This window comes from Erythrolamprus reginae, chromosome 2, assembly GCF_031021105.1.
Source record: "Erythrolamprus reginae isolate rEryReg1 chromosome 2, rEryReg1.hap1, whole genome shotgun sequence".
NCBI lineage: Eukaryota > Metazoa > Chordata > Lepidosauria > Squamata > Dipsadidae > Erythrolamprus > Erythrolamprus reginae.
The window spans coordinates 34702755-34727118 of NC_091951.1; the positions used below are offsets into that span (position 1 = coordinate 34702755).

At 39.2% G+C, this 24364-nt stretch overlaps 1 protein-coding gene across 1 annotated transcript; it reads left to right on the forward strand.

The window, feature by feature from the left end:
- The first annotated feature begins 3614 nt into the window (after nt 1–3614).
- LOC139159317 (vomeronasal type-2 receptor 26-like) lies at nt 3615–24364 on the forward strand. The gene is made up of 6 exons (XM_070736640.1): nt 3615–3745; nt 6821–7112; nt 8471–9271; nt 15647–15868; nt 17120–17246; nt 23454–24364. Exons 1-6 carry the CDS (start codon nt 3615–3617, stop codon nt 24362–24364), a joined length of 2484 nt encoding a protein of 827 aa, XP_070592741.1.

Below are 24364 nucleotides of genomic sequence, written 5' to 3' on the forward strand. Positions count from 1 at the left end.
TAAAAGATGAATAAATAAGAAGGGAGTATACAGTCTTGTCTCACTTCTTTACTGATCTGAAATCACTCTGTTTAATTCTATTTTGTTTAGACTCTGGTTTTGAGACATTACCAATAAAGCAATTGTTCTCCCAATCCATATCACATTTAGTCCGATAACTACCATTTCCCCTCATGTTCTTTCCTGTTTTGACATTGTAGACTCCAATAACAATGCTCAATCTTGCTTACGTATTTAATTTCAAACCAAACTTGACCATAAAACTCATCAACCTTCTCTCCTGAATCTATGTTTGGGACATAAGCTTGGAGAATCATCACTTATCACAATCCTCATCACAAATAGCTTTGAGGAGGGGGATAGTACCAGGGATAGTTTTCAGTTGCCTTCCCTACTGGTTCATAAATGTGAGCGTGTGTGCGCACATTCACTTTGCTCACACATGCCACCTCCGCACATGGGAACAGGCTCCAGTGCATGCACTTTATTCACACGCAAGCCTTCAGTGCATGTGCCCTGTCTCAAAAACATGCACAAATAGGATAGCATAGAGCTGTGACAAGTGAAGGGCTACCAAAACTTTTACTACCACACAATGGGTATGGCTTATTCAGGATTCCCTGCATTTTCTTTCAACATCTTTCAGTGCAAATTTGATGCTCTGGGGCAGAGCTCCATTTTTGCTACCCCACTGCATTTCTTCACCCATCTGGGCAGCAGCCCACCCCTAGCTGCGACGGACCCACCCACGATTTCCACTACCAGTTTGAGTGAACTATTCTGAACTGGCTGAATATCACTTCTGGATAGTACAGAGATGAAGAAGCTAGTTTGGGATAGGGGGAAGAGCAATCTGGCTCAGGAACATATAGAAAACCATGGGGTTTAGATATGGCAGTGAAAAAATTGACTTCTGGGCTGCCTGAGAGAATCAGAAGAACATATCTTCTGTGATTATTTTCCTCCTTCCAAAATTAATTTCAGTTGGTGTGTGTTGTGAGTGGTCCCCGACCATTTCCGTGAGTCACAGATTCTGAGGAGGATGAACCGGGTCTGTCTTGGTACCCTAGGCCAGTGTTCTTGATAGCTGAGTCAGAGAGTGAGGGAGAATTCGAACCTCCAAAACCCGAGGAACCACCAGACATTGTAGAAATCCTAATGATGGTGATATCTGACTGAGAGGAGGAAGAGACATTGGGTATCAACAACCCCTATTAATTGCCAGGGTCAGAAGGTCACGAAGTAGACAGGAATATCTGTATGGGAAAAGTTCTAGAAGGTGATATCTCTATGAAAGAAAGTCTAGACAGTGAATATGTCTTGGAAACAGTTAAACACAAGCAGGCAGTGTATAAATGAGGATTTATGGGTAAAGAGGTGTGGAGTTTCAACATTTGTAATGGTGGAGGTCCTAGATCTGGGGTTCCAGAAATGCTTTGCTGGCAAACTACTATTATTCCTTTAAATTAATTGTGCAGAGATGCAGCTGTCTGAGGAAAACCTGAAGATTCATAATTGTGTGTTTAAAAGATATGTGAACACTTAAGAAGAATTGAATTGAATTTGGCTTCTGGGCTGCAGCCCACTCTTTATCTATTAGACAATTTGACTGGGAACATTGGCAACAAGGATTAAAAGTCTGACCTTGTTTTGTACAAATCATTTTTTAAATATAGATGTATTTCGTGAATTGTATGTACATGGGTGCTTCTTTGTTCCGATCCAATTATGTCTGAAGCAGAACAGAGTGCAGAGAGGAATATTTAGTCTTAGGCCTTTGCTTTATGGAGTTCTGAAGGCTTGACTCCATTCCCACTCCTTTTTAACAATCTAGATGTTATAATAACTGTAGCCAAGAATATTGACTGTCTTCCATTGGAGATAATGATTGACGTCCACCTGGCCTGAATATAGGAAGGATATTTTTCCATATCAGCATGGAGAAAATGTGTGTGTGTGCATTCTTATGTTCTGTTTAAAAAACACTGTTCAGTTCAGAAGTTATAATAGAAGATGGCAATGGGCTGGATGCAGAGATTGTTTTATTCTAGAATATGAGGGTCTTCCTACACTCATGGCACTTAATGCAATATGATCTATGTGGAGCTGCACATGAAGACCAGTTGGAAGCTAAGACTTGTCTAGAAGGTAGTGGTATACACAGTAACGGGTGTCCCCAGGTTTACCCGATTATATTTCTGTTGCATGAATTGCATTGGTGTCAACCCTGAAGGTGACCTGACTGAGGCTATTTTGAGGCTTCAGTGTTGCCACACTAGAGCTGAGGGACAGGGAGGGGCAGGTGTGGGTTTCAACTTACCTTGCTGCTAGTTCACTCCCTTCCATGACCCATAGTATGCGCAGTAACAAAAAATCTGGAAAAATAATTTTTTTTTAAAAGCTGAAAAAAAGATGGTGACTGCATGTACAGTGCCAAAACTCGGCTTCTGTGCATGGTCAGAAGGGGGAAAAAAAATCAATTATTTTTTTAAAAGCTGGTGGTGTCCATGAATCAGCACTGACCAATTCGTTTTGGTGATGTCATCATGATGTCACCAGCAGGTCTCCACTTGTTGGAGCAAACCAGTCCGAACCAAGAGGAGCCCACCCCTGGGGGAGGGATAGAGATAGTTGGGGTGTGTAACCAAAACAAAATACTTTCTCCTGGGAACCAAGAACATTCCCACAGGTAGCCGGAGAGAGGAGAATCGATGTCACCAGGCAACTGGACTGATTGTTTGGGAAAGAGGGAGAAACTTTTACTTTGAATTAAGTGAAAACCATGGAAGTATTCAGGGTTGGTTTTCCCCATCTTATGCCAATATGAGAGGTCCAATAAAACTGTTATTTGAAGAACCTATTTCTCATATATCTGTTTGCTACAGGCATGTTAGTTGGAACTCTGACAGTTGGCTCCTGTCCCCCCTGCCAGTATGCCCATTATTATCTTCAAAGTCCTAATGGAACAAGGCTAGATTATCTGATGGAAGACCTTCTGTCTAAGGACACTTTTACTCATCCTTCCAGATTAGAGGCGATCAGCATGCTCACAGTGCTTTCCCTTAAACATTGTCATCTTATGGGATCTAGAAATGTGTCTTTTTCATGGCAGCCCCTGTTCAATGGAACTCTTCACTTGAAGTTTGACAGGCCTCCCATTCTCCCAGCTTTCCAAAAAGCACAAGACCTGGCTGGGATAGTGTGAGATTGATGAAAGTTTTTTGTCATGAACTGCTTATTAAAGCTTATTTTGGGACCAGGTTTTTACTATTGGTGGTTCTAATAGATAATAAATTATTAATTGTATAATTATGCTATTTTAACCGTTCACTGGGAGCAGGGGTGGGCAGCAGGCAGGATGGGGTGGAACACAGTTCCACCAGTGGAAATGAAGATGCGTGCATAGCTCTAGCTAATCAGCGGCTGTCACTTCCTGGATTACCAGTCTCGGCTGGGCTCTCCTTTTTTTCCCTGCTGCTGCTGCTGCTGTGTCTGTGCTCCTTGCTTTTTTCCCTCTTTCCTCCTTCCTGGCCTTGAATGAGCTTCTCTCTCTCCTGCCCAATTCCCCTCCAGCCTCACACGGCCACCTTCCGCCTGAGGTGCAAGCAGAAGGCATGGGTGGAAGTGGCGCTGGCAGCATTTATGCTTCTGACAGCACCCATTCACCTAGTTACCCAGGGGGGATGACCCAGGAAGGGGAGCATGGGAAATATGAAGCAAATTGTCACCCCAGTGAGCAGCACTGGTAAGGTTGTAAGTCGAGGACTTAACAGTTTACTTGAACGATGATCGTTCAAGCCACTCCCACTTGGTCACATAGCTGGCAAGCCACTCCTACCCATTCACATGACCATTAAGCCACACCCACAAAATAAACCACACCCACAGTGTGGCAGTAAAAATTTTGGCTGCCCATCACTGAGAGTTCTGCATAAGATAGATGGCCATATACTGTAAATATATTGAACAAAGAAAAAAACAAATAAAGCTGTTTTATAATACTATAAACTTCAATATGTCATATTGAGTAAAGACTAAACTTTCCTAAATTATTTCCTGCCTGACTCTTAAAGTGGACTCTTAAAATGAAATTATGCCCAGGAGTCACACAGTTATTTCTCCAGCTGTGCACCCACAGATAAAGTTTTTTTAAAAAAACCAGCTGTGATTCTGTAGTTAACTTATAATTATCACAATCACAGTAATTTGTTTTGCTGCCACACACCATGCGTACCTTGGTGATTCCTCTCTCTTACCCAGGATGCCTTTCTTAAAAATATCTGCTAACTGCTGATATTCAGAACTTGAAAATCTGTTCTATAAGTACCACTTCCTCTACAGAGAAGGGAGGGTGGGTTTAGAAAAGGGAAGCCCACACCTGTTTTAAATATGTAACTCCTTTCAAATCTGGTGCTGGACTTCATTTTTGGTGAAGTAATGCAGTTGTACTCTTTGGCAAGGGGTTTTTGCCCCCAGTGAGGCACCAGCTCTGACATTAACAGCAGACATTAACAGTATCTCTGTCCAGCTATAGCAAGTGCTTCTATTATGGGATGTCAAGTGTTGCTGACTCTGTTTCTACTGGTGTCCCATTTCCCGTGTGGGATGCTAAAAATCAGATGTCCCTTGAATGTCGCAAGAGAGGAAAAATCCAATTTCTACAAGCCAGGAGATTACCTTATTAGTGGAATCATATCTACAGTCAACACCTTATTTCATCCATATGTTTTTGTCATGCCACCAACCAACAGGTTTCGCAGGTAATTCTTGCAGTGCACTTGACTCTTGTGATTGATTTTGCCTTCTCCAATGTCCTCTTTCACGTAGGAAATAATCCATATTTCCAACTTCCTAGCTTTTCTCAAACAAGTCACTTTTTTCTCTCCAGTTTGATTTAGGAACAAAGCACTTGAATTATATTTGCACTTTCAAAGATCCCTGCCTTAATTTTATTACTTTCTCTGTCTATCTATTTGTCTGTCTCCTGTCTGTCTACATCTACCCACTATTTGAATTTCCTATTTAAGTTAATTTTAGATTATCAAGGAAGACAGAAACTCAGCAGGACTCAGGGATATGTTGTTCTAAATCTGTTTGTTGCTTGTATCCTTATGATTTATATTGACTGGTTCCTAATATGATTTGGTTGCTTTATTTCTACCTGGACTATCATTAAGTGTTGTACCTTTGACAAACATATCTTTTCTTTTATGTATACTGAGACGATGTGCACCAAGACAAATTCCTTGTGTGTAATCATACTTGGCCAATAAAGTTCTATTGTGTTGTATTGTATTGCATTGCATTGCATTGCATTGCATTGCATTGCATTGCATTGCATTGCATTGCATTGCATTGCATTCTATTCTATTCTATTCCATTCTACTCCATTCCATTCTATTCTACTCTATTCTATTCTATGGAAAGGAGATGAGTGGTTAGGAAATATGGAATATAAATTGATTGATTGATTGATTGATTGATGGATGGATGGATGGATGGATGGATGGATGGATGGATTGAATGAATGACTTATCCCCTTCAGATCTGGAAGAAAATGATATTGAACTGAATGCAAGTTCTTGTCAAGAAAAGAACATTTTATCAGAGAAGCAGAATAATGTACATAAAAAGCTTCTGCCACTCTAAAGCAATTATAGAGCAATAAGGTAATGCTCTGATGCAACAAAGCATTCTACCACTCTTGGTTTGTTTTATTTATAGTCAACTCTAACCACTTTGAATATTTAAGGCAGTGAAAAAGAAATAAGATGGTAAATGCAAGCCTATTTTGGCATGATGATTCCTACAGCTACCTGGATAGCTATCTATCCATGAAAAACCTTTCATTACCCACTGTCCTGTCAGAGGTGTAGATGTGTTTTGGATGAGAAATGTCTTCAAAAGAAAACCAAAAAGAAAGAAAGTCCAGTTGCCTCCTGAAAAAGGAGACAACCTTTAAGACAACCATGACCTGGGTGACTGAGAATCTCTACAGACTTCTATCCATGAAAAAGGGAAAATGTAATTGGAAGAAATCTGTTTAGATCATTAATTTGAAACATAAGCAAATGGCATTTATTTAGAAAATTGTCCATTTAGATATTTTCCCTTTAACATAAATGTGTTCATTTTGCTGGGAAATTTCTTTTTCATGTTCTCTTCCTAACTCATACTGTATATGAATAATCAACTTTGGGGCTTTTTATGGGGATCATTTTGCTTGATATTTTGCTTCTCTTCTCTCTTGGGGTAAGAAGCCCAATTTATGTCAAGAAGATTCTACTTCTAATAGAGCCATCCTGAGAAGTCTACACCTAGAAGAGTCTTGTAAATAAATGATGTCGAATGCTGGTTTTCTCTAATGGAACAAACAATCACTAACTGAAAATAGTTTCCTATATAGGAGTGTGGCAAGGGAGAATAGTGGGACTATCTTATCCTTCTTTGCCCTAACTATTCCTCTGAAGTTTTGGGGTGTAATTTCCGAGGTTCCCTGGGTAGAGTTCTCAAACTGAAATCCAGTTGAATATTTGAAAGTGGCCTAAGGGACAACCTGCAGAAAATAGCCATATCACTTAGCATTATATCCTGCTTCACAATGCTTTTATAGCCCTCTCTAAGTTGTTCCCAAAGTCAGCATATTGCCCCCAACAATCTGGGTCCTCATTTTACCCACCTCAGAAGGATGGAAGGTTGAGTCAACCTTGAGCCTGGTGAGATTTGAACTGCTGAACTGCTGGCAGCCAGTGATCAGCAGTCTGCAGTGCTGCACTCTATCCACTGTGCCATCATCACACTGATCTCTCTTATGTTGCAGTATGCCACATGCAAGTTACTGGCATGTCTTGCCTTTCTTCTTTGCCATTCATGAAATCAACCAGAATCCAAGACTCTTACCCAATATAACTCTGGGCTACAACATTTATGAGAATTATATGAATGAAAGAATAACACACGAAGCCATGATAGATTTGCTCTCCATGGGACAACAGACCATCCCAAACTACAGATGTGGAAGGCAAAAAGGTTTGTTGGCTGTTCTGGAAGAGGCAGATTCTGAGCTTTTTAATTATGTTGCAGTTATGTTGGGCACCTACAAGATCCCACAGGTATGAATATAAGTTGAAACTAAGTCCACTTTGCAAATTTTCCAAATGTGTCCAGAATCTGATCTTGGTGAATATCACCAAGTTAATCTAGAGACAGTTGAGTTTTGCTATTTTAAATTTTTATTAATTTATCAAAACATAAAATGCAAAAAAAGAGACAATAATAGGAAAGTAAAGCAGGAAAAGAGAGAAGAGGAAAAAGTATAGGGGGGAAAAGAAAGAAAAGCACTGACTTCCAATTCTTTTTAGCATAATATAGTAAGAGATATAGGCTTAACATTTTTGTTTTTACATAGTAATATATACTAGTTATTTCTATAACAACAAACCTAACTAATCAGCAAAACCCAACATTTAATTTTTTCCACCTCAACCGCAAAGTCCAGAAGTGGTTTCCAAGTAGAAACAAAGTTAGCTATATTTTTTTTCTTTAATTAAAGCAGTCAGTTTAGCCATTTTTGCTAAGTCCATCAAAATGGTTACAAGCCTTGTAAGAATTTTTTCCCCATAATGTTCTTACATTTTACTTTCCATTTGTTTGGCATGTGTGCATGATGCGATTTTAAAACAATACCAAAATAAGTGGAAAGTGGATGTAAGGAAAGGGAGATGCTTGGAAGAGAGTGAAAAGAATCACAGAATGCTCCAGAAGTAAGGCAAGTGAGGATGATAAAATACAGATAAAATAATGATTGCCACAAAACAGTGATAAAAATTGTGCATTTGGTGCATTGTCCAAGGAAAGAACGAAATGAAATCAAATGCAAAATGAAGGAAGGATTGAAAGGAATGGGAAAACCAACATAATTTGACCTTGGTTGGATGAGTTGAGGACACATGAAAAAGAGATCTAGAAAGTGAAAAGTTTAAAGAACAAAAGGCAAAGTATGAAGAGGTTTTATGGACATTTGAAAAGAAAGATGGTTTCCAAGGGTAGCAAATAGGGATAAATGTAATGAGTGGAATTGGTGTGGCCTACATTTTATTAGCTTCCCTTTTTTAATGTAGTTTCTTCAGTTATTTTTAAATCTTATGAATTATTACTCTTTTTCATTGCTTTGCATAATGAAACTAATAAAAGGGGAATAATGCAATGAGCATGTATGCATGTATATATTTATGTAAGTATGTATTGTGAACCCAATGCCCCCTCTTTCTTGGTACTGAATTGGATTTGGTCTAACAACATAAATGCGTTCCATTCTTGATGGCTGAAAAATATAATGGCACAAAAATTTGCATCCCCTTTTCTTCCATTAGTTTTTCCTTCCAGTCACTAGTACAACTAGGAAGGAAGGAAGGAAGGAAGGAAAAAAGGAAGGAAGGAAGGATCAGCTAACTTTTCTATTTCATCTTAGATCAACTATGGGATCATTGGTCACATCTCTGAGCATGCATATCAATTTCCTTTCTCTTACCGGATGGGTCCAAGACAAGAACCTCCTCACTTGGTGATTGTCAAACTGCTCCTGCATTTCCGATGGACCTGGATCTGCCTCCTTGCACCAGACAATGAAAACGGGGAGAAGTTCAGAAAGACATTTGTGCCTGCAGCCCTCAAGAAAGGAGTTTGTGTTGCCTTCTCAGAAAGCATCCCAGTGCTCAATTTTGAAATAGAAAAAGACCTGCTTTTATACTTAAGAAAGAGTAAAGTAAATACAATTGTTTCTCAATTGGACTTGAGCATTGTAACAACACTAGGGCTAATAATCAAAATCATGGACAGGAGAGAAAAATTAGCCATTGGGAAAGTGTGGATTATAACAGCCTTGTCAGATCTAAGTGTGAGATGGCTATACAGACTCATTGATCTTCAGCGCAAGCATGCTTCTTTGTCATTTGTAATCAAGACAAAGGCAAGAATATCATACAATCGTGATACCTCTGACTTCTTTACTTTTATGACGTTTGCACAGTCAGCCTTTCAGTGTTCCCATTCAAGCTCTGTGCTGTCAAAGAAGGTTTGGGAAAGATGCACAGAAAAAGAGAACTGGAGAATCCTACCCCCGGACGTAGTTGCAAAAATCTTGTCTGAGGATGCCTACAGTATTCGCAATGCAATTCAAGCTGTGTCTTGGACCCTCAATGCTGCCTACACCTCTTGCGTGGGCCAGAAGAAAAGGCAGGTTGCACACCATCCAGTAGCCCAGCCATGGCAGGTAAAATTTCACCTACTTTCATTTTTTTTTCAATATTTTTTTATTAATTTTCTTTAAAATAACATACAGACTTACAAACATTTAACATACAGTGTAGGGATGTATCATCCCTGCTCTTCTCAAAAGTATAAATGCAGATACAGAAAAAGGAATACATGATTGAATATCTAATTCAATGCTACTAATACAAAAAATATCTATTAGAAAAAATTGATATCATAAAAAAATTTCTAGCTAGTTTCAAGTCAAAAAATCTTAAAGAGAAAAAAGAAAGGCAAATTTATAAACTAAATCTAATATAAATTTCAATGAGAAAAAATTATCTAATCTATACTTATTATTACTCTTCTTTCTTTATTTTTTATTCTTATCTATCCATTCATAAACATTGTTCCATGTTTCATAAAATTTGGTTTCTTCCTGTTCATTCAGGCGTCTTGTCATCATGTCCATTTCCGCGCAGTCTAATATTTTTGCAATAACTCCCTCTTCTTTGGGGATATCTTCCCCTTTCCAGTTTTGCGCGTAGATAATCCTTGCCGCTGTAAAAATATGTATAATCAAGTACAACATTTCTTTTTTGCAATTTTGGTTAGTAATTCCTAGCAAACAAAACTCCGGGGTGAAATCTATTTTCTGCTTTGTGATCTCTTGACCCTATATGCCAGCTATGTCCCTATCACAAAATTCAAGAATATACTTTCAAGTTCCACTGAGGGTCCTCCTCAGTAGTGGGTTGTAAAACCCTTTTCTACCGATTCACACATGAGGATTATGTTTCTGCACATGAACAAAAGTGTCCTGAGTGGGTGGGCAGACCCTCCCACCATTGCTATTACTGGTTCTTAGAATCGGGCCAAACCAGGAGCAACCCACCATTGGTCCTCTTTCAATTCTTCAATTCTCCACTGGTGGTGAGAAGGAAAAATGGGAAGAAATATTTTGAATGAGACTTTCCCATCTCTAGTATTTGTTCTGATGAGGTGTGAGGACTTAAAGAGAAGGAGAGATTTGTTGTTTCTCAAATTATGGAATCATTTGTTTTTTTATTTTTTAATTATTTTTATACAAACAATTCATCTTTCATTAAATAGTGTGTCATCTGAATACAAATATTTTGTGTTATTGCAGTTGAAGTTTACAACCAGGTTCACTATTTAATCTATTGTTAGCTTAATTCCAATACATTAATTATCTAATATTATTTACTTTGAATTTCCGGTCACAATTCAAAGTGTTGGTTATGACCTATAAAGCCCTTCATGGCATCGGACTAGAGTATCTCCAAGACCGCCTTCTGCCGCACGAATCCCAGCGACCAGTTAGGTCCCACAGAGTTGGCCTTCTCCAGGTCCCGTCATCTAAGCAATGTCATCTGGCGGGTCCCAGGGGAAGAGCCTTCTCTGTGGCAGCCCCGACTCTCTGGAACCAGCTCCCCCTGGAGATTAGAACTGCCCCCACACTCCTTGCCTTCCGTAAACTCCTTAAAACTCACCTCTGCCGTCAGGCATGGGGAAATTGAGGCATCCTCCCCTCCCCCGGGCCTATACAATTTATGTATGGTATGTCGGTGTGTATGTCTGGTTTAATAATGGGTTTTTTAATTTTTTTTAATTTATTAGATTTGTTGTGAATTGTTTTATTATATGTTGTGAGCCGCCCCAAGTCTACGGAGAGGGGCGGCATACAAACAAATAAACAAACAAACAAATAAATAAATAAACAAACAAACAAACAAAACAAACAAATAACAATCCTTAATTTATTTAACTTTATTAATATATTTTTCATATTTCATTCATCTATTTTTATTTCTAACTTTTATATTTATTCTCTAACCATTGATAAAGTAACTCCCATATAATATAATATTTGGTTTGTTCTTTTTCTTTAATTGCCAGTGTTAACCTATTCATTCCTGCACATTCTAATATTTTCCTAATCACATCCGCCTCTGTAGAGATCGCTTCTGTTTTCCAATTTTTTGCAATTCTAGCTGCAGTTATTACATGAATAATCAAATATACATTTTCTTTGCTGTAAGTTCCTGGTAAAATCCCCAACAGGAATATTTCAGGTTTCAAGTCAAGATCTTGTTGTATTATCTTTTCCAACCATGTATGTATTTTTGTCCAATATTTCTTAACTTCTACACATGTCCACTATATATGATAATATGAGCCAGGTGCCTGATGACATTTCCAACATTTAGCTGATTTATCTTTAAACATCTTTGCCAGACTTGCTGATAGAAAGTGCCATCTATAAAACATCTTATACAAATTCTCTTTATATGCATATGACATTGTTCATTTATAATTTCTATCCCATAATTACTGCCATTTTGCTAGTTTTATCATATAACCCCATTTTCCCCAAACTATCAGTTTCTTGCACTTGTTCTTCTTCTAATTTAATGCTCAATAAATAGCTATACAGATTTTTATCACCCTCTCTTCTGTTTCTGTTAATATCTAATCTAATTCTGTCTGATTTTTCCTTCCCCCTCCCCTGATTTTTCCTCCCTCCCTCCCTCCTCCTTCTCTTCTTTCCTTCACTAAATAAATAAATTCTGCTTTCTGAGTTCTATTAGTTGAGTTGCTGAAGCAACAGGAACCAGGCAGTACCAGCTCTGTCAGATCTCAAATGAAGGGCAGAAATAATAGAGAGAGGAGATCCTCTCTCTTATATTCCTACCATGTGCATGTGCTCCCAAGCGGAATACCTTCCTGTGCTGGGATAACAGTGGCAGTGGGGATGGCAAGGACTCCTCGTGCTGCCACCACTGTGCAGTGAGGTGAGTAGCAGGCCATGCTGAACAGAGCAGGGGCAGCTCAGCACCAGCCATGGTGCCCTTTGTGCAGTGAAGGGCTACCAAAGTTTTTACTACAACATTGTGGGTGTGGCTTATGTAGGACACCCTGCATTTTCTTTCAACATCGTTCATGCAAATTGGGTGCTCTGGGGTGGAGATCCATTTTCACTACCCCATTGCATTCCCCCCAGTCCAGGCAGTAGCCCACCCCTGCCTTCATGTCAGTTCAGGAATGAGGGAAATGGGGAGGAACAGCTGCTGCCACTGGATACAGAGAGGGAAGAGTTCACTCCCCCTTCACAATCCAGGTTTCTCCCAGTTGTAGCTCTCCCTTCCCTACATATTCTCCTCCTTCCTGAGCTGTGGCTGGCACTGACCTGCCCGTGAAGGACACGGAATCACAAAAAGTATCTGGTTGTGGACAGTACGGAGAAAATGCTAGGAGCACTTCAGCCACATGGCTCTGCAGAGGCTTGCGCCTTCTCAGGGCAGAGAGCATGTTGCATAACAGGGTGGACAAGAGAGGGATCAAGAATCCAGGGAGGGGATCACAGTGCGGATGCACATCACAGAGCCCCCTCCTCCTCCTCTGCAGACATACCTTCTCTTTCCTCCTGGTCAGATCCTCCTCCTGAAATATGAGGATCAGGGAGGAAAGCATTTTCCCCTCCCTGATTCCAAAACGGCACATTCAGCTGATGCTGTCACCTCCTGAGGACATGAACATGATTGCCAAGTCCTGCACCCAGAAGTGGGCAGCTGGCTGAACTCACTTCCACCGGTGCAAATGAAGCTGTGTGCCCAGCCATAGCTGACCATCCCCCCTCTCATCTTCATCCTCCTCAGAAAGCGGCAGGGGGACCAGCACCAACAGGTGTTGCAGGGGGCCCATTTCCTTCCCCCTCTTTTCTCAACAGCTGAATAGCACTCATTTGCCTAGCTACCCAGCCTGAGGCAGGAGGTGACCCAGGAAGGAGAGCATGGGAAACGTGAAGCAAATTGTCACCCCTAGAGAGTGACACTGGTAAGGTTGTAAGTCGAGGACTTAACAGTTCACTTGAACAATGATGATCATTCAACCCACTCCCACCTGGTCACATGGCCAGCAAGCCACTCCTACCCAGTCACATGACCATCAAGCCATACCTACAAAATAAGCCACACCCACAGTGTGGCAGTAAAAATTTGGGCGGCCCAGTACTGCCTGCACCTGCCGGTAAGCAGCCTTGTTTCTGGCAATGAGCTGCCTCCTTCCCTGGGCCTCTGCTCACTCACTCCCATCCACCCACTGCCTCACCAAGAGAGAATCCAGATTTTAAAGATATTTCTGCTGTTGGGAAGGTGATGTTTGTGGCAAAATAATGGAGAACATTTTGGGGACCTTTTGACACTTTTTTCTTTGCACTCCAGACCCATATTCAGGTTGGAATGCCATGGGGTGGCGGTGGTCATCTTGGCTTTCCCTCTGATGCCCTTCTTGGCTAAAAAGCACCCTTTCTTGTCTCTTACAGACCTTTCCCACAGTTGCACCCAGAATACCCAACTCCTGCTGGCATGCTGAGCCAGGCTGGCTGGGTTTCATCCATGAGATAAGCATACAGGAGAAAGGCTTTCTGCCTACCCTGCATGGCTCAGTGTGCTGTGACTCATAGTGAAGGGCCTTGGGGCTGTGGCTGATGTTGCTGCTGCTGGGTCAACCCAGCAAGGATCTGCATGGCCTAGCTGCTGTGCCAAGCACAACTCTTCCTAATGCAGGAGAGGGCAGTGGTGGAAAGACAGGGCAGTGGTAAGAGAGAGCAGTGGCAATGGGGAGGGTGCTTTGGGGGATTCTGTCTGAGGAAGGAAGGGGCAACTGGCCTAGAAAGCTTCCACCACATGAAGGTTGCTGGGCTGCCCTCTCCTTCCCATGTGTACAGGCTTCAGGAAACACTGGCTGGGTGTGGGATGTTTCTAACCACTGTGCGAAGGTTGCCCTCCCCCATCTGGCACTAAACTTATCAGTGACAAAATATGTTCCATTCAAGTATTTCACAATGTTGTGAGTGGTCCACCACCGGGTCAGTTAGTGACAGATTCTGAGGAGGATGAACTGGACCCGTCTTGGTGCTCTAGGCCAGCATTTTTGCCAGCTGAATCAAAGAGTGAGGGAGAGCTGGAACCTGAGGAACCTCCAGAGACTGAAGAAATCGTAATGATGGTTTCCCTTGATTCAGATGGGGGTGAGGAACTGGGGGATCAAGAGACCTATTAGATGCCTGGGTCAGAAGTTTTAGAAGCAGACTGGAAAAGCTTTATGGGAAAAAGTTCCGATAGTCTATGAGAAAAATCTAGTCATTTTTAGCTCTGGGTAACAGTGATAACACCCATATAGTATAAAAGGAGGATTTCTGGGAGAATAGAGGTATGGTCTGCCAACATGTCATTATGGTGGCATTGCTAGAATCAGAGTTCCAGAAATGCTTTGCTGGCAACCTTGGCTTTAAGATCCTCGTAGAGAGATTATCGCTGTTTGCAAAGCTCAGATTAATGGGATATGTTTTTGACAATGCATGTACTCACTGTAGAATATTCTAATTAGACTGGGCTCCAGGCCCATAGCCTACTCTGTTATTTCTTCATTCTTGACTGTGAACATTGCCAGTAGAAATTAAAAGGACCATGCTTTGTTACTTTCTTTTTCTATAATATACTTTTGTTCTGGTTTGAACTTTTGCAGTGGGTGGTTCATTATTCCGACTCATTCAGGCCCAAAGCAGAACACACAAGGCATATCTAGACAAGATCTAGCTTTTCTTGGGGAAGAAAGGAGAGACATTTATTTCTCTGAGTTGCTTTTCAGACAGAAGCACCGAGCTGAAGAAAATGAGTTATCTGGAACACCCCAAAGATGCTTTTTCAAGAGGCAACTGGACTTTCTTGTTTTTCTTTAAAGACATTTTGCTTCTCATCTAATAAGCTTCTTCAGCTCTGAGTGGATAGTGAAATTGCTTCTTGGATGAGAAACAAAATATCTTCAAAAAATAAATAAATAAGGAAGTCCATGTTGCTGGATGACTGAGAATCTTCATAGACATATTCAGACCATCCTAATCCATAATAATACAGGTAGTCATCAGCTTACAACCAGAACATTTCTGGTCATTAAGCCCAACATTTCTGTTACTAAGCAAGACATGAAATGGGTTATGTTCCATTTTATGACTTTTTACCACAGGGAACCACTGCGGTTATTAAGTGAATCTGGCTTCCTCCATTGCTTGCCAGAAGGGAGCTGGAGCTGAGAAGGTTACAAGTGTTCATCACATGACCCTAGAACAGTGCAATCATCATACATTCATGCCAGTTGCCAAGAGCCCAAATTTTGACCATGTTTGACTATGGGGATGCTGCAATGGTCATAAATATGAATACCACTCATATATCAGTTTTTCAGTGCCATTGTAACTTTGAATGGACACTAAACTAATGATTATAGGACAAAGATTACTTAAAGAAATCATTACCTATAGACAGGAAATCAAGGCTCAGATTGGAATGTGTGATTTTCTGTGTCATTACAGCTTCATCCGTTCTTGAAAAACTTCCAGGTTTCCAATTTTAGTGTGGATGGAGATTACTTGGAGAAGGATCAAGATCCTGGATTTGATATCATTCAGTGGGTGGTGTACCCCAACAGATCTACTTCTGGGGTGAAAGTTGGAAGTGTAGAAAATGAGGCCTCCTCAGAAGTCAAGATCTCCATTGATCAAAGTGGCATTAAGTGGCCAACATCATTTAATAAGGTATTTGTTGCTGCTTTGTTTGGTTTTATTATTTAGCTATACATATTGTGCACATCTGCTTAAAAAATACCCCTACTGAATTCATTGGAGATTAACTGTCCTTAATGCATTTTAAAGTTTTATGAATTCATTATACATTAGATAGAACCACAGGTTCTTAGATACTATGAATAATACATCTATATAAGCTAAGACAGGAAGCACAATAAAATTGTGAAGGGTTGCCTCTTATTACACCAAACACACAGAAAGGTATTCATAATGCTCTGGTTTAGGAATAGTGTAGAGGAGGGGTGTCAAACTCATGGCATTATGGCGGTGTCACATGACACATTGGGACTTTTCCCCACTTCACTAAACTGGGTGATATATACACACACACACACATTAAGAATTGTCCTAAAAATGCGAGTTCCAGGTATAGTTATAGATAAAGAAGCGGTAGCCATCACAAAATTATTTAAAATTACTAAAAACTACTATCAAAACTCATAAATGTTCCTTTCCATGGAAATCCTATATTTATCTAAATATAAATATAAATAATATAAATATAAGAAATCTAAATCATATAAATATAAATAGCCAGTTTAGTGTAAGATAATAAGTGGAAGACCATGAATTCCAGTCCTGTTTGGGCATAAAGCCAGTTAAATGATATTGGATCAATTGATCACTCTCATTCCTAGAATGGGAGGGAGGGCAAATCACTTCCCAAACTCAAGAAAACGTCAGGGATTTTTCCAGGCTCACTGTGAAAATTGAGCACAACTTGATGAAATTTGATGAACCGCCATTCTCTTTCATTTTAAGAGGACTACGGAAAAAAATCCTGCTTCAGCGGAACTCCTTCTGGAGATCTTTCAGAAAAAGAGTATGATGTTGAAAACGAGTTTCTGAAAAAATAAAATAAAATATTTGCATTAAACTTGGAAATAAACCTTGAAGTATATTCTTGAATTTTGTGATAGGGACATAGCTGGCATATAGGGTCAAGAGGTTTGACTAGTGTAGATCCTTTATCACTTTTGAATTAAGAAGCACTCAAGAATGAGCTGGAATAATTTTTCCTTTGCTCTACTCCAAATCCTGCTGTCAGAAAGGATTCTAGGATTTCAGGGGGTCAGTTCATCAGTGACTAGGTTCAATAATTTTATCATGAATACAATTTAGTCCAGAGTGGGAACCTACTCTGAGTCATTGCCAGTCATAAGAATATCCCTCTAATTCACTCTTCCCTTGTATATTTAGAAGGTTCCTTTGTCTAGATGTACTGAAAGTTGTCACCCAGGATACACCAAGCTCACCAGAGAGGGAGCACCAATCTGCTGCTATGACTGTTCTCTTTGTGTGGAAGGAACAATTTCCATGCAAGAAGGTAGGTAGCTTTAGAGCAAACCATGAAACTATTCTACAGGATTCCTTTTTAAAAATTTTGTTTTTTTTATTATACACATTAAACACATACATAAACAAGACAGAAAAATGTATATGGGTATAATTCCCCTATGTTTACGGTAAGCATCCCTCGGTTTGTATCCACCAATATACTTTCCCTATACAAACATATTTATATTTTTATAAATAACTTGTTCTTTCTTTCACTTCTTTTTTTATCTACGTTATTCTATGCAATGATCCATAAAGATTTGATGTTATTCTTTCAAGTATTGACAGTTGTAGTTCATCTTTTATCCATTCTTTCTTTCAGCAATTCATATAATTTATTCCATACCGAGTAGTATTTTGTGTCTTCTTTCCCCCCCCCTTGTTAATTGGTCAATTTCAGCGCAATGTACTGTATTTTTCGGTGTATACGATGCACCTTTTTCCTCTCTAAAAGAGGCTGATAATTTGGGTGCGTCTTATACTCTGAATGTAGCTTTTTTCACCCAGCCCTCACTAGCTGCTAACAATCTTCCCAGCTCTTATCTTGCAGGCTCTTGAATTATTATTTTTTCTGTGAAGAATGTTTTCCAAGCCCTAAGTCTTTGCAGGGGTTTTTTTATTGTTCAAACTTGCTCTGAGTAAGTTTCTTTCCAGCCCTAACCACATGCTAAAGATGTTCCCAGCTCTTACCAGCTTGCAAGCTCTTTCATTGTTACTCTCTGCCAAGAATGTTTTCCAAGACCTAAGTCTTTGGGGGGGATGTTCATTGCTTTACTTGCTCCAGGTGTTTTTTTCCAGCCCTAACCAGGTGCTATTAATGTTCCCGGCTCTTACTGGCTTTCAAGCTCTTTCATTGTTATTCTCTGCAAATAGGAATGTTAACCAAGCCCTAAATCTGTGCAGGATATTTTTTCCATTGCTCTACCTACTCAGATTGTTTCTTTCCAGGTGCTAATGATGTTCACAGCTCTTACTGGCTTTCAAGCTTGTTGCTTATTACTTGTTACTCTCTCAGAATAAATATTTTAAGCCCTTAACCAAGTGATAAAATAATGTGCTGAAACTGACCAGACTAAGAACGCTAGCCAGATGAATACCTGGTAAGCAGATTCTTTTCCCTGTTTTCCTTCCCCAAAACTAAAGTGTGTGTTATATTCCAGTGTGTCTTATACTCTGAAAAATAAGGTAATATTTTTCTAATTATAATCTTGTCTTTTGGTGTTTCCTGTTTTTTCTGAAATTGTGCATATGTTATTCTAGCTACAGTAGTGATATGTATAATCAATATTTCTGTTTTACATTTTTTTGTCAATTATGCTCAATAGAAATAATTCAGGCTTCCTTCTATCTCTTCTTTTATTATCTATATCAGCCAGGATTTTACTCCAATTCTTTTTTTTTTTTGCCTTTGAGCAAATCACAAAACCAAAAATGGTAACAGGTTCCAGTTTCCTTCTTAGATTTCTAGCATATTGAGGATGAATTTAGGAACACCCTGGCAATTCTTAGAGGTGGTAAATGCCACCTGTAGAACATCTTATACTGGATTTCCTATTCTACAGGATTCCTGAGGTTGCCTAGAACCTTCAGAAATTTTGAGTTTAATTATGGCAGTAAATCAAGGACTAACTGGTTGTCCAGATACTGAAAAGGTTAACCATGTCATTAACTTCTGAAGAAGTTTGCCTATTTACATCTTTATCAGAGTTTGTTGCAGAAAATTCAATTTCCAGAAGCCCACACAGATAACTGATTCATCTGGATTCATTAACTTCTTTATAAGCATAATAACACATGAATTTACAATACCATTAGCAGAGTTCTTCTTCAAGGTAGCAACAATTACAAGTAAAACATAAGCTGCTTCTAGTTCACAGTTTAGAGAGATACAGAGAGAGTACAGAGTGGGCTGAACCACGCCCAGCCTTCTAGTTTCAATTTTGATTCCATGCACAGACTCACATGTGTTTAACTCTCATTGGCTGATTTAGTTTCCAAGGCGATTCATTGACTGACCTTGTTACCATTGGTTCTCTCAGTTCATGAATATCTTAATCTACTTGCTAACCTACTACTTTCCTAAATTCCATCCCTAAGACAAAATATTGACCATCACCATCACCATTAATAGAATAGAATAGAATTTTATTGGCCAAGTGTGATTGGACATACAAGGAATTTGTCTTGGTGCATATGCTCTCAGCGTACATAAAATAAAATATACATTTGTCAAGAATCATGTGGTACGACACTTAATGATTGTCATAGGGGTCAAATAAGCAATGAAGAAGCAATATTAATAAAAATCTTAGGATATAAGCAACAAGTTACAGTCATACAGTCAACATGGGAGGAAATGGGTGACAGGAATGATGAGAAATGGCGTTCGGAAAAAAAATGTTCTTGTGTCTAGTTGTCTTTTCCAGAGATCTATCAAAATATCATTGAAAGGCTGTTCTGATAATTTCTTTTAAAATGTTGGTGGATGATGCTGGAATTTTCTGTATGCAAAACATGGTCTATGACACCAGCCTTGCAAGATATATCCCTGATATATCAGATCAAAATCTCATATGGGCAAACATACTGGTTTCCATACTGGACAGCTGGTTACTTCAGCTAAGATTCAGAAACAATGATCAAATTATATTTTTTTCTAAACATATCAAATGTACCACACTGCATTTGAATCTGGAAGTTTTTTATAGAATCTGCTCACTATTACACACTGCTCTTTTTTATTTCCCAACAACATTTGATTCTAATTGTTGTGGTTAGCTCTGGCCCAGCTCCTGCCCCAAGGACTGTGGATGTGGGGGAGACATCCACATGCTGCAGGCCTGTTTTGCCCCCGGTGGAATCTGCTGATGAAGGCTCCTCTGACCAAGAAGACATGAGTGACAGGGAGGAGGAGAGTGTAGCAGACAGCTCAGAAGGAGATCAATTATCTAGCTCCTCCTTGGATTCAGAACAAGAGTTAATGATACAGCCACGCATGCGGAGAGCGATGCATAGGCAACAACAACTGGGAGATTATTATTAAAGAAAATGAGGCCACCTGTGGTTGGGTGGGGCTGTGGTAATTAGTGAGGCTGCTATAAATAGCAGCCTGTGGGTTTGGCCATTGTGGAGGATTATCTGATCGTGGTGTTTCGTGCTACTTTACTGACTTTGACCTTTTGTGTGCTGATTTCCCCCCGCTTTGAAACTAAACCAGAGCAAGGTGTGTTTCACTTTGTGAAAGAAGAAGGACTGTGAATTGCCTCACAGCTGCAAGCTAAGTATCTCAGAACTGATAAGGGACTTGTACAAATTATCAGTTTGTTTGGAGATGAGTGCTCTTTGCTGTACCAAAAGAGGGCTTAGTTTAAGTGAATTTTCATTATAAAGAACATTGTTTTGAATTTTCAAACATGTATGTGTCTGAAATTTGTACCTGTGAATTTTTGAGAGGAGTCTACCAGAGAGCTCGACAGAACACTAATCAAGCACAATTAAATGTAGCTTGCATCTTATTCCCTTCAAAATATTCTTCTTCTAAAACAGATTTATTTATTTATTTTTAAATATTTTCTTATTAATATTCAAAATAAGACATGACAAAATGAACAACATTTAACACAAAAAGGAGCTACAATTGTCTTCTTAATACAGAAAGAGAAAACTAATTTTAGTTTAGATCAATAGAGAAAAGTAAACATATCAATAAAATATCTCTATATGATATATGCTATCATAGAAATTTTAATTTTTCAGTACTTTCCACCAATTATATAATTGTGGTTTAAACCAATTCAAAAAATAAACTTATGTATCCAATATCTCTATATAATATATTCAGTCTAGTAAATTTAACTATTTAGCACTTTATTTTGATATCTTTAAAAATCTTTTTTTGTGTTCCACCAGTTGAAAACCTTCTGCCAAGTATTATAAAATTCTGTTTTAACTTGGTTATTTAACTGTCTCATCATCATATCTAATTCTGCACATTCCATAATCTTCCTAAAACCTCTTCATCTTTTGGAATTTCATTTTCTTTCCATTTTTGTGCAAAAGCAATCCTTGCAGCTAGTAAAATATGAATTATTAAATAATATATTTCTCTTTTTTGCCTAATATCTGTGATACCTAATAAGAAAAATTCTGGGGTCTTCCTAATTTCTTTATTTGTAATTTTTCTTAACAATTTCTCCACCTTATTCCAATAAATCTTTGTTTTTGGACATGTCCACCATGTATGAAAGTATGTACCAATTTCTTTTTTTGCATTTCCCAAAATTAAGTGAAGTGCTTAGAAACATCTTTGAGATTCTATTGGGTGGCAAGTGCCATCTGTAAAACATCTTAATTTAATTTTCTTTAAAAGAAACTGATTTAGTTATTTTCCAATTATATGTCTAGACCTTTTCCCATGTGTCCAAATCTATTTCTTTTCCTAAGTTTTTACAACAACTAATCATATTATCTTTTAATATCCAACCTATTGCCTTGTAATTTATTAAGTATTTATACACCTTCCCAATAAATTTTCTTTGATTTTGAATTAATAATTTCCCTAATATATTATTACCTTTCTTAAATATTGTTGTGGTTAGCTCTGGCCCAGCTCCTGCCCCAAGGAATGTGGAAGTGGATGTGGGGGAGACATCCACACGCTGCAGGCCTGTTTTTCTCCCAGTAGAATCTGCTGACGAAGTCTCCTCTGAGCAGGGAAGCGTGAGTGACAGATAAGAGGGAAGTTTGGCAGACAGCCCAGGAGGAGATCAGTCATCTGTATCATCCCTGGATTCTGAACAAGAATTAATGACACATCCACACATGTGTAGAGTGATGCATAGGAGACAACAACTGAAGGATTATTACAAGAGAAAATGAGGCCACCTGTGGTTGGGTGGGGCTGCTGTAATTAGTGCTACAGATAAAAATGCAGCCTGGTATTTTAGCCTCATGGCAATTTATCTGATTAATTGTTTCATCAAGATTGTGGTTTTTGCTCTTCAGGATTGTGTGTGTAGACTCTCTGGACTTTAGAATTGGACTCAATTTCCCAGTTATTGGGTGAGCAATTGGACTGCATTTAACCTGTGCCTTGTGTGTACCAGAAAATCCCTTTGACATTTAAAAAGGGAGCTATTTCTGTTTTTCTGTTTATAAAAACTTTTGGGTTTTCCTTTTATCGTGTGTTGTGTGTCTTCCTGGACTAATTATCCTGTAGTTACGGGCGGTTGAGACACGCCGTCAGAACAAATATAAATGTTCTTACATCTTTTGGGAATCTGGATTTAATCTGGAGATTTTGCCACCAATCCATTTCTACACCTACTTCCTGTAATTCTTGTTTAGTTTTCAATTTTAGTTGGTTATCAAGTATATCTCTATATTTCCATATTTTGCCTTCTTTTAATAAATTTGGGGGGCATATAGTTTCTATTGGTGAAATCCATTCTGGCATTACCAAGAAATGATTTTTTATCTCATTCCAAACATCTAATAATGCCTTTCTAATTTTGTGTCTTTTAAAATATGAGTGATTTTTGAACTTTTCATACCAAACAAAGGCATGCCAACCTAACATTAAATCATCCAAGTTTAATAGTCTTCTATTTTCCAAAGTTAACCATTCTTTTATCCAAAATAGAGCTGCCGCTTGATAGTATAACTTCCAATTTGGGAGGGCGATTTGATTCTTAAGAGAAAACTTTTCTTTGTTCACCTTATTTACTTTTGAGTTCTTTCACTTTTCAAAAATTATAAAGTCCAAAATTTTACCTTATTCTATACTTTTCTTTTCTGTTGATCTTTATTTCAGTTGATCTCTGTTTAAATGTTTTGGCTTCCTCCTTCGTGTACGAGCCGCTATGGCCACATCCCAGCTGGAGCTGAGGCGAGGTTCTTCATTGCTGGAGCTGCGGGTTATTTCTTTCCCTCCGGGCCAGTGGTGTTCTGCCCCTCGGGATCTAGGAGACCCCCCCTGTTCTAGATCGAGCCCTCCGAGCTCGACCAAATTGCAAACCGTGACTTACAGCATGAAAAAGGGAGAGACGGGGACAGAGCACTATCCCCAACCTCCTGCCGCGGTTCGATCACCACCCTGAAGTCCAAAAACAGATTTATTTAATATGCATGAGACTGTTGAATGTATATGTGCTCACATATCTGCTAATTAATAAAAAACATTGTTTCTGCTTTTCAGATGCTGCTCATTGCAAAAGGTGTCCAGATGACCAACATTCCAATAAGAAGCGAGACCAGTGTGAACCCAAAGTTATAAGTTTCTTGTCTTATGAAGAAACCTTAGGTCTTATCCTGGCTATTTCTGCTGGTGGTTTGTCACTAACCACTGGCTTTGTTCTATATATTTTTATTAAATACCGAGAAACTCCCATAGTCAAAGCCAACAACCGGGATCTCACATATATTCTCCTGGTCTCCCTTCTCTTTTCCTTCTTGACTTCCCTCCTGTTTATTGGTCACCCCCAAAAATTAACCTGCCTTCTTCGGCAAACCACTTTTAGTTTTGTTTTCTCAGTTGCTGTGTCTTCCTTGTTGGCCAAGACTATAATGGTGGTGGTTGCATTTTTAGCCACAAAACCAGGCAGCAGGATGAGGAAATGGCTGGGGAAGCATCTGGCCATCTCCATTGTTTTGTCATGCTCTTGGGTTCAGATAGGAATTTGCATCATATGGCTTGGACTTTCTCCACCATTCCCAGATGTTGATATGCATTCTCAACCAGGACATATCCTGTTAAAGTGTAATGAAGGCTCGGTTACAATGTTCTATTCTGCCCTTGGCTTTATGGGTTTTTTAGCTTTTGTCTGCTTCCTGGTGGCTTTTCTGGCCCGCAAACTGCCAGCGACATTCAATGAAGCTAAGCTGATCACCTTCAGCATGTTGGTTTTTTGTAGTGTTTGGATCTCTTTCGTCCCCACCTACCTGAGCACCAAAGGGAAATACATGGTAGCTGTGCAGGTCTTCTCTATCCTGTCCTCGAGCCTAGGCTTACTGGGCTGCATCTTTGTCCCCAAATGTTACATCATTATTCTGAAACCTCATATGAACATGAAGGAGCATCTCATGATGAAAAAAAATGACGGAGACTGA

What these genes read in the sequence shown, in the direction of transcription:
- LOC139159317 (XM_070736640.1), top strand. Translation starts at nt 3,615, where the DNA reads ATGGGTGGAAGTGGCGCTGGCAGCATTTATGCTTCTGACAGCACCCAT. An exon ending in GCACCTACAAGATCCCACAG is followed by an intron (nt 7,113 to 8,470) that starts GTATGAATATAA and finishes ATTTCATCTTAG; the next exon opens with ATCAACTATGGGATCATTGG. An exon ending in AACAATTTCCATGCAAGAAG is followed by an intron (nt 17,247 to 23,453) that starts GTAGGTAGCTTT and finishes TCTGCTTTTCAG; the next exon opens with ATGCTGCTCATTGCAAAAGG.